Consider the following 10,679-nt stretch of genomic DNA (forward strand, 5'->3'; position numbering starts at 1 on the left):
TTTCAATTATAATTTATTTATTGAAGTTTGTATCAGATTTGTTTATTTAAATTTATACATTAACAAATAACAAATAATTTTAGATTTCACATTCAAACGTTCAAAAGAAAAAAAACTTTATATTATTTTTGTTACAACAAAATAATAATTATTGTTTTAAATGAAAAATTGTTCAATATTATAAATTTATATAATTATAACAACTTTTTTTAAAAATTAAAACTAGTGTTATATAATTTGATTCAAATGATTCTTTAATTTTTGAAAGAAGAAACAAATCCTTAAAAAATTGCCTTACTAACCCAACACATCTATTTATAGTAATCTTTAGCTGTATATAAAAATATCTTGTTTAAAATTTCATAATTAGTTAATTTACAAAGAAATGTTAAACAATATTCTGAGACAATGCTGAAATAATATGAAATTGTTTTAAAGAAAAGTATTTAATGAAATTGGAATTATGTAAATTTCGTGGTCTTGGATAATTTTGGCCAAATTTGTAATTCTGGCCGAAATTAACATCACGTGACACCGGGAAATAGTTTAGCCACCGGGCAAAAAATTTTTTATCGGCTGGCATGAAAATTTAATGTTACACAATTTGTAATTCTGGCCGGCGTTATGAATTCTGGCCAGAATTATTGCCGATCATTTGTAAATCCAATCCGGTTTCCGGTTTCTATCCGGATTATCTGATCCGGATTCAAAATCCGGGTCAATCCGGATATAATCCGGATTTTTTTTTTGTGTAATCCGGATGACGGTTTTCATCCGGGTCGAAGCACTACTCTGAGCTGATCTTTGTCAGACCCGGACACCAGAACCGTGGAATGCTTAAAATAGGTTTATTCAACAAAATATTAATGCTGTACGACTATCATTGGCTTAATATAGGTTTATTATACACTCATTTACACAACAAAATATCGGAGAAAAGGTTTTTCCTAGAATGTTTAATTGTTCATGAAAGTGACGAAAAATTTTATTGATTATTCATTGAGAATATACAAAACGAATATTTCATTTGGTTTTTAGATTATAAGAAAATAAAATCTTTTAAAAAAATTATTCTTAAAAAATGAAGAAAATTATTCTCGCTTTTGGCTCAACAGGCCTTGGCAAGACAACAATGGCTCATTTGCTTTGTGAAGCAAATGTTAAGGGTTCAAGTGGTATTGAATCTGCAACTAAAATAGCAGTATATTATGAAACAGATAAATATTTATATATTGATACTTGTGGATTTGGTGATTCATCTGGTAAAACAGATGAAGAATTATTTCATGATATGATGTGTTTATTTCAAAGATATGGACAAAATAATATCTTTAATATCAATACAATATTATGGTTTTGTTCTGAGAGTGAAAGAGAGACAAGTCACTTACAACGTGAGGCTAATTTTATTCAACGTCTTGTCGAATATACTGATGAATGTAACCCAATAGATTTATGGAAAAGTGTCTTGATTATAACAAAGGGCAATTTAAATTTGCGCAAATTAGTTGATGGACCAAAATCTGCTGCAAGGAATGCTTGTTGGGCTTTTTCTAATAAACAACATTACGAATTTAATGAAGATTCTTTCTTCGTTAAACACTTTCCATGTTGGATCTATGACACTGAAGGTATCACAGAAGAAAATGCACGTTGGGTTAAAATGGATTCTAAAACTCGTTTCGAATTTAATTGTTATCGTCAGGATGAAATAAAATCAAAAGTTCAACATTTGATTTCAAATTTTAGTCCAATAACAATACGCTTTAAACAAGGAATATGTAAAAAATGCAATGTAATTGGGGATCCAAGGCTTTTCATCACACAATGTCATACCAAATCATTTTTTAAACATTCTATAAAAATCGAATATTTTCATCCTGAAGAAATTGTTCATTTTCATTCGGGAAGTAAGTTTCTTGTTCATGAACCTGATGAAAACTCAATAAAAAAGCTTTTTGAAAGTATATTCGATGGCGATCAAATTGAGATTCCTGTGTCTCAAGTTTCAAGTGAAATAGCAGAAAAAATTATTGAATCGTGCAAATTATTTAATAATCAAACAAATGCAGCACCAGAGTTACAACCAGAATTACAACCATCATTTATGTCACAAATAATTTCACACGCACCTCAAGCAGCATCAAATTTATTACAAACAGTAGCGCCATTAGTGACGACATTGGCCGTTCCCAGAATGGCACCTAGTACTGTAACTTCTACTTATCTTCTTTCAGGTCCTTCAGTAGCCTTCCTTGTCATTTGCTCCGAAAGAAATAAGTGTTGTTATGAGGCAAAAAATATCTCATGTAAAAGGTGTAAAAAATTGATTGAAGAAATAAATGAAATAGGCTGTATTGAAAAATGTGATAATTGTAAAAAAGAATGGATAGAAACTGGTTGTGCAACTGGATATGGATGTTGTAAACAAGAAGAGGGAAAGCTCGGATGTCAAGCACATGAAAGATGCACAATATGTGATGAAGCTGCGATCGAATTAAATTCCCAAGGATGTACGGAATTTTGCGTGAAGTGCAAAGAAATGTGGAATATTACACCAGGCTGTGATTCCGCTTCCAAACACGATGTGTTGATAATGGATTGAATTTCATCTATTTTTTATGTTTTTTGAACATACGTACAAATGTACGATAATTTAAAAGTTTATTACAAGATATACTTGTTTATATTACTTTTATTATAATATTTTTATACATTTAAAAATAAAGTTATAATTAACTCTTTTGTTTGTAATTCATTTTATCATTTATTATCATCACCCGTAGACGAAACTAATAATTTTTGCCAATTTAGCGTCATGTGAAATTTGATATAATAATTACAACATTTATATCATAATAAAACGAATTTACAAGGCAACTTTCAAAATATAATTTGTTCTTTTCAATATTATTAACAGAAATCTAATCACGATCATTAATGTTGATTAAATACTAAATATATTTAAGGTAGACAAAATAAAGCTTTCCTTTAAGTAAGTCCACTTTTGATTCCAAGTGATATATGGAGAATACAAAGTTTTTAAGAGTCGATCAACTATTTAAATTTATATTTAAAGTTTGTGAGGCGCATTTTTTATCTTTTCTTTATTTTCTATGTATGTTATTTGTATTCAAAATGTCTCGAGGCATTTAAGCTTTAGCAATTATAATCTTCACGCTAACTATCTTTATATTCATTGCGACAGGATTTCTTGCTGTTGTGCGATACTAATGTAGCGCCAATAATATATTTTCTTTTATGAAATATGAGTAAAACTTATATGTAATTCTAATTATTAGACGAATAATTGTTTCTTTGAAATATCACTTCAAATATTAAAATATTTCTATGAAATAATTCAATCTATGATCTATTGTATTAAAGACATATTATTTCTGTGTATAAACTAAATTTCTAACAATATTTGGCAATGAGGAACGTACAAAGACTTAGACCCGACGTGGAACATTGCTATATTTTAGAATTAAAGGAATTTGCATGAAAAATATTGTTATACTAGTTGTTGAGATAAACCATCTTTAAAAAATTGCACTGCGCGTTGAATTTTACTAATTTATATTAATGTAAATTTTCTTTCGCGAATTCTTCTTTCGCGAATTAATTATAATGGCTGATGATAAACTTTTTTTATCTAAATTACCCCAAATTTTACTTGAAGTTTTAAATGATGAAGAATATTATGATATAACTATTGAAGTTGGTAATGACCTTCATGTAAAAATATTTTATAATTATTTTATATTATCGTTCTTCATATTTACAAAGAATTTTGTCGACTAACAAAAGAAAAAATGATGGAACTTTGACACATATTAAATTACCAAATATTTCACCTGAAGTTTTTCAATAATCTTAAGGTAATCTTTATAATCTATATAACTAAAAAAATTTGTCCTGACGTTTGGATTAGTCATTTAGTCTCCGTATAAAAATCCCATGCCATATAATTAAACCCCGTGACATACCTCCGCCTGAGCTACTTATGGTCAAAAACTATATTCCAATCAACTAATTTAATTCAGTTAATAAAATTTTAACTTAATCGTTTCGGTTTAGTTTTTTTTTTTTAACTGAAAAATTTTTTTCTCATTCTTTTCTCGTTTTAATAGGTTTAATTTTTTTTCCTAAAACTGAAATTATTTTTTTAAAAAAAAAATCTATATAACATAGGAAAATTGACTAACGATGATAGAAAGATGATTAATATTTTTTCAATTAAATTGAACGCTGGATAAATAGTTTGGTTTTCAAATTCATAAAAATCAAAAAAAAAAATGATATTTTTACAATATTTTATAATTAATTAATTAAGAAATTGTTGATTTAATAATAGATTATTATAACCTAAGTTGGTTATAAGTTTAAGATTGACGTAGTATAATTTGATAAGAAATTTTATAATTAATTAATAAAAATTTGTAGTATTTTCATAATATTAAATTTTTTTCGAAAATACTTCTAAAAAATTAATCAATTTTTATTGATAATTATTTTTTCACAATTCATTAACTGTTAATTCCGAATTTCATTCTACACTCAAACGCTAAATCATTAATATAAATAGCTTTAATTTCTAAACAGCCAGAAAAAATATTTAAATCAACAAATTTCACTTAAAATTATACTTTTTAAAGTGCATCAAATTAAATTTTTTTCACTAAGTTATTTGGATTGGTGATTTATTAAAAAAAGCATATCAAATCAAATTTAACAAAAAATAATGATCAAATGGCATGAAAAAGATAAATATGCATAATATCTGAGAAAACTAGAGATATACTGTAATTTCGGTTCATAATGATAACAACAAAAGCACCATCATTTTACTAATATGAATAATAATCATAAACAATTTAAATATTTAATAATTATTAAAAAGACAATTAACCAACACAAAATAAACTAAAACCATGATTATGATTTACAAATGGATTTACTTAAAAGGAGATTTATGATCTTAAATCATAATGAATTGTAAACTCGCAACCGTCCAAACAAGAAAATACACTACTTAAATATATATTTAACATCAGTTACTCCAATATTGTATAATTTACAATCTTTAATATAAGCTATGCTATCAATATCAGCTAAAATACCGCCAGCATTTTTTATATTGGCAACAACACATTTGTTCATGAATAGTTTTGCTTTACGACCATCAATACAAATAGGCGGAACCGGTCCAAAACATTTGATGAACCAGCAGTTGTCTACAAAAACCTGAGAGGTTTCCATATATAGTGAGTATCCTCGAGTACATTCAACATAAATATTATATAGTACAAGATTACTATCACTACCTCGGAATACATTGATGTCAGAATTCTTTATTGTCACTTTACCAATTCCAATGATAACGATGTTTCTGTTATCCATTTCCATCAACACCATAGTTGTATATGTACCAGGCTCAAGTACCAATATTACATCTTCAAACTGAAACAGATCAAGTAGTCCTTCGTCAAGTTGGTTATCCTCTCTTTTGATAATCTTCGGGGTTGAAAAAGGCATTTTTTTACATTGTTGGATAAAAAATTCGTCTTCATGAGAAATTTCGCCCAATGCCAGAGAAATTAAAATATTAGCATATGCACCAAATAGATTACTATTTGTAGCATGCATTTTTGCAAATTATACTGTAAGCTCCTTTATTGCACATTGCATCTAATCTAATTGATGTATTGAGGTAGCCCAAAACTTGAGGTTGGTTTTCTTTTCGTTCTTTAGATGAAAGAAGAGAGAATGAAGACTCTGGAAGGACAAAAGAAAGTAGCTTTAAATGCTTTAGGATGTTTTTTCTGGAACTTTTCCAGTTCCTGCATGTAAATTTCGAAAGTATTTTCAATATTAACGGACTCCATATATCAAAAATATTTAAAAGAAGTGGGTGGGAATCCCTTAACAATAAAAACTTGCAATTATCAATTTAATTCAAGATCTTCAGCCATACATGTGAAGATCAACGTGTAAATCCAAATTTTTTTCTTTGAATTCGTAAACCTGCTTCAAACCCGACAGCTCGGACACGTGATCGATGTGGCGGTTGATCTTTTCTTTATGTAAAATAATTATTAAAAATCTAAGTTAAATGTTACACAAGACAAGATAAGCGGATGCACATCACAGGTCACGTTAACCTATCCTGATCATGTGGAAAGAGTAGCCTTCACAATGTAAATACCTTTTTAAGATTTTCGCGACAGTATATAAATTTCGATTATATTAACTCTTTTCATTTTTATTTTTGTTTTTATTTTTTTCTGTTTTTTTTCATTATGATGCTCGTAGTCTAAATTAAGCAAATAATATTAATAATTATGTCATAGTTGTTGAATTAGTAAAATTTGCTTAATTTAAACTATAATAAGACCTTAGCATACTCGGTATTTGATATATAAATACATTAAAAACGATAAAATTATGCTTTTCCAACTATATAAATAAATATCGATTTAGGTATATCAAAGATTTTCATATGGATCCTTGACATATGGGGACGCCCGTAGCAAAAGGGGGGGATAGGCCAAAAAATTCAAATTTGAGATTTTATTATAATTATATGTCTATTAGTCTAATTATTAAGAAAATATGGTTTTTTATTAATAATATATTAGTAAAAAAGTTTAATTTTGAAATTTTCTTATTATTTGCATTTTACTTTTATAGAATTAACAAGCAACATAAACTTATTAAAAGAAAATCAATACTCTTAGTAAATTGCCTGTAAAATTTAGTTTTAGATAAAAAAAAAAGGTCTGAAAGTCAATTTATTTCACAATTAAGTGATGATCTGCCAAATTTATCATGTGATTTAAATTGCGATTTTTTTTAAAATTACGGAATTATCCCATTCCCCCTTTTGCTACGGGCGTCCCCATATGGAGTTTGATAAATTTTTTATAATAAACACATGTTTCTTTTATGGTGTATAAATACGGGTTATATAATAATATTTATTATTTATAGTTAGATAATAGGTCTTTTAATACATGCACATTTACTTCCATTTTATAATTTTAAGTATTGTTATCAGTTATAAAAGGCGTAAAATTGAATTAATAATACAAAGTTAATTGCATCGATCCCTTTTTTAACAATGAATGACACAAAGCCATTGTTAAAAAGTCTTTATGTAGTTACTTTAAAATCAGTACAATGTAAGAGTTTTATCTGTATAAAAACATAAAAAAGGAAAAAAAAAGAAAAGTTTAGTATGCAAAAAAATATTAAAAATAATTTTAAAGATAATAATGATCATAAGATTCTTGAAAGAGAATCTCTAGAACATAATTTGTTGAATAAAATTCATTATAAAAAAGAATCTTCAGAAAACATTAAGCTTGATAATTATTACGAAAAAGATATAGCTAATAAAGAATTCGGGGTTTGTTTTAATTGTAATAAACCACAGACTGAAGAAAATTGGTGTTTAAATTGTAATTCTAAATTTTTTCAAAAAGAATTCAATAATTGGAGAAGTGAAAATATGCATATAGATAAATTTATACAAGAAGCTCAATTAAATGCAAGAAATAATAACGAAGTTATAGAATGGATTAATTATGATCATTTTATAAATATACAATATATTACTCGAGGAGGATTTAGTATTATTTATGGGGCTGATTGGTTAGATGGAAGTATTGATTGTTGGAATTATGAAAAGGAAAATTGGAATAGAATTACTCAAAAAAATGGAATTCGTGTAATACTTAAGAGTTTAAACGATTCTTCGAATATTCACGAAGATTTCCTAAATGAGCGAGGTAATTATTTTTTTAATTTTTAATTTTTTAAATGGCATTTTTTTTTTTATTAATATAAATATATATATACCATTTTTAGTTGAAAAATCATTTAAAATTTTTATATTCAGCTATAAATAATTATTCAAATTTTGTGAAAATTTATGGAATAACTAAAGATCCAAATACATCAAATTATATAATTGTTTTACAAGAAATGCCAATGGGTAATTTAAGATCTATACTTATGATAAAAAAATGGAATCAAAATGATAAATATTATAATATATACGAGATAGCAAGTTCACTTTCCGCTTTGCATAAATGTGATCTAGTTCACGGTGATTTACATAGTGGAAATATACTTTTTAAAGATATATTTACTGCTTATATAAGCGATTTTGGATTAAGTAAACCTGCGGATCAATCTATTGATTATAATGTGATTTCTGGAGTACTTCCATATATTGCTCCAGAAGTTTTACGTGGAAAACCGTATACAAAAGCTGCTGATATTTATAGTCTTGGTGTTATTATGTGGGAATTTACATCTGGTGTTCCTGCTTTTAATAATAGACAGGATGATTTTAATCTTTCCTTAGATATTTGTAGAGGATTAAGACCAGAAATTATAGAAGGAACAGAACCTGATTATGAAGAATTAATGAAAAGATGTTGGAATACTGATCCCAATAAAAGACCAACTGCAGATGAATTAGCAGAAATATTTGACGTGTTATCTACTAAATTTATAATGCTAATGAAGGATGAAGAAAGAAAGTCAGTACCAGCAGTACCAGCAATACCAGGTAAATAAGATTTTTTTTTCTTATATTAATTAAATTTAATCATTAATCGATTATTACTATTATAGAGAATAAATCATATCATCCATTAACTTGCTATACAAGTAGAAAATTTGATTATTCTGTAAAGTTGAATGAAATTTTAAATCAAGAAGAATTAAGTTTTAAATTTACAATAAATGAGAAAGATGATTATAAAGAAACAATATTAAGTGAAAGTTTAGGTAAGTATTACTTGTTTTTTTTTATTAATTTTAGGAGTTAGTATTAGTACTAGGTATAATGTATTATTTAATTAACTAAATAACTATGGTGATAAATAATCATTTGCCGCTATATAGTAAATGAATAGCAGAACCCTTTTATTAATACATTTTTATATTAATAACTTTTATAGAAAATTGTAAGATTTCTAGTACCATTTTAGGTAATTTACATTTTTTATTTAATGTTTATAATTTTTCATATTTTAAATTATTATTTTTTTTTTAATTAATTATTTTTTTTTGTAGATATTAATCAAGAAAAAAGAGAAAAAAGTTAATTGACTAAACAAATTTATAAGGTGCTAGTGTCATGTGATCATCATGTGCCACTCCGAAATTGATCGATGTTGCAAATGTTTAACATGATTAACATGTCGGACATAATTAATATGCCGAACATGTCAAACCTAATTAACATGTTGGTTATGATCAACGTATTGAACATGTTAGTCATATTATACATAGTAGATATGTTAAATTTATAGTAAAGAAAGGGAATAAAAAAAGTTTTTATTTTAAAGTTATAAAGTGATAATTTTTATCAAGTGAAATCCTTTATTCGTGTTTGGAAGTATATGGGAGGCGGTCAGTAGAAAAGGGGGAAATTTAAAAATTTTAAGATTTTTGGTTATTAAGCTAATTTTGTTCCCATGACCATGATTGGCAAAGTAAACTAATAAAAAAAATTTTGACCAAAATTTGGATTTCCCCCTTTTCTACTGACCACCTCCCATATGCCGACGTACAGCGCTATACAACACATCTGATCGGATAATTTTGATATATTGTTTAATACATTGTCTAATTATACACTAATAAACCTTCTGCTACCTAACCACATAAATTGCTCAATAAATTTAAGCGTAAAGAACTGACACAACACTAGTATACTGGTATAGAATATAAAGATTTGATATAATCCCTATAAGAAATATGTATATGGAAAGGATACATTTTGTATACATTTTATGTACGTTTCTATAGATTCCATATACAAATATCATAATTTGTTAGATGGGAAAATTAAAGAAAAATACGGAGATCTTAGTAGGGTTTATTCAATTAATATAAACTATAGTCATCTCGACGAAGTTAATTATATTATTACTTGGAATAATATTATGATAGAAAAAAGACTTCGACATTTTATTCGGCAATATACAGATATAAGGAATTTTGAACAATTTTTAAATTTAAATCGAAACGCGAAATATAGGAAGAGTCAAGTAGATTGGCAAGTTACATTTACATATTTAAAAGAAAAAGAAACCGCTTTAGAAACTAGTTTATGGACATCTAAAAGACGTCGTAAAAAAATGTGACGGTTAATAGAGGAGATCCCTACGATTGAACATTGTAAAAAATCTTTATTTGATTTATTTAAAGATTGGAAATGTCCCCGATGTGAAAAAAAGAAAGAGACCTTTAATCATGTTTGGAGATGTAAATCTCAAAAAAAGAAAATGATGTCGATTATAAAAAATGCTTATGAATTTTTTTTCAATGAAATTTTAAAATTGAATTATGTAATTATAAAAGAAGAATTGTTTCAATTATTTCGAGAGGAAACTTATGGTCTATTGAGAGAGGATGTGAATAATTTGACGTTTATAGATATTATTAAAGGAATATTTCCATTAGATATTACGAGATTTTTAATCAATAATAAAGTGAAGGCGGATGATAGAATAGCGTTAAGCGTTTTATTTTTAGATTACGTATACGATGAAACCTTTAAGATTTGGGAGGATAGATGTGAGGTACAAATTAAAAAAGAAAAAGCTTTTCAAATTAGCGAAGCAAAAAAGAAATCAATGAAGAGTTACGATTCCAAA

General features: G+C 26.6%; 3 protein-coding genes across 3 annotated transcripts; 2 read left to right on the forward strand and 1 right to left on the reverse strand.

Moving 5' to 3' along the window:
• Positions 1-1,081: 1,081 nt before the first annotated feature.
• Positions 1,082-2,605, forward strand: OCT59_024746 (uncharacterized protein; the record flags this gene model as incomplete). The annotated part of the gene is made up of 1 exon (XM_025331743.2): positions 1,082-2,605. The coding sequence occupies one exon, from the start codon at positions 1,082-1,084 to the stop codon at positions 2,603-2,605; it is 1,524 nt and encodes a 507-aa protein (XP_025183190.1).
• A 1,866-nt stretch (positions 2,606-4,471) lies between these two features.
• OCT59_024747 (uncharacterized protein) lies at positions 4,472-5,649 on the reverse strand (the record flags this gene model as incomplete). The annotated part of the gene is made up of 1 exon (XM_025315279.2): positions 4,472-5,649. The coding sequence occupies one exon, from the start codon at positions 5,647-5,649 to the stop codon at positions 5,032-5,034; it is 618 nt and encodes a 205-aa protein (XP_025183189.1). The 3' UTR covers positions 4,472-5,031.
• A 1,591-nt stretch (positions 5,650-7,240) lies between these two features.
• Positions 7,241-9,122, forward strand: OCT59_024748 (uncharacterized protein; the record flags this gene model as incomplete). The annotated part of the gene is made up of 6 exons (XM_066133690.1): positions 7,241-7,793; positions 7,904-8,113; positions 8,375-8,581; positions 8,647-8,802; positions 8,976-9,005; positions 9,091-9,122. The coding sequence occupies 6 exons, from the start codon at positions 7,241-7,243 to the stop codon at positions 9,120-9,122; spliced, it is 1,188 nt and encodes a 395-aa protein (XP_065991645.1).
• Between the last annotated feature and the right edge of the window lie 1,557 nt (positions 9,123-10,679).

Source organism: Rhizophagus irregularis, chromosome 5 (genome assembly GCF_026210795.1).
Source record: "Rhizophagus irregularis chromosome 5, complete sequence".
Taxonomy (NCBI): domain Eukaryota; kingdom Fungi; phylum Glomeromycota; class Glomeromycetes; order Glomerales; family Glomeraceae; genus Rhizophagus; species Rhizophagus irregularis.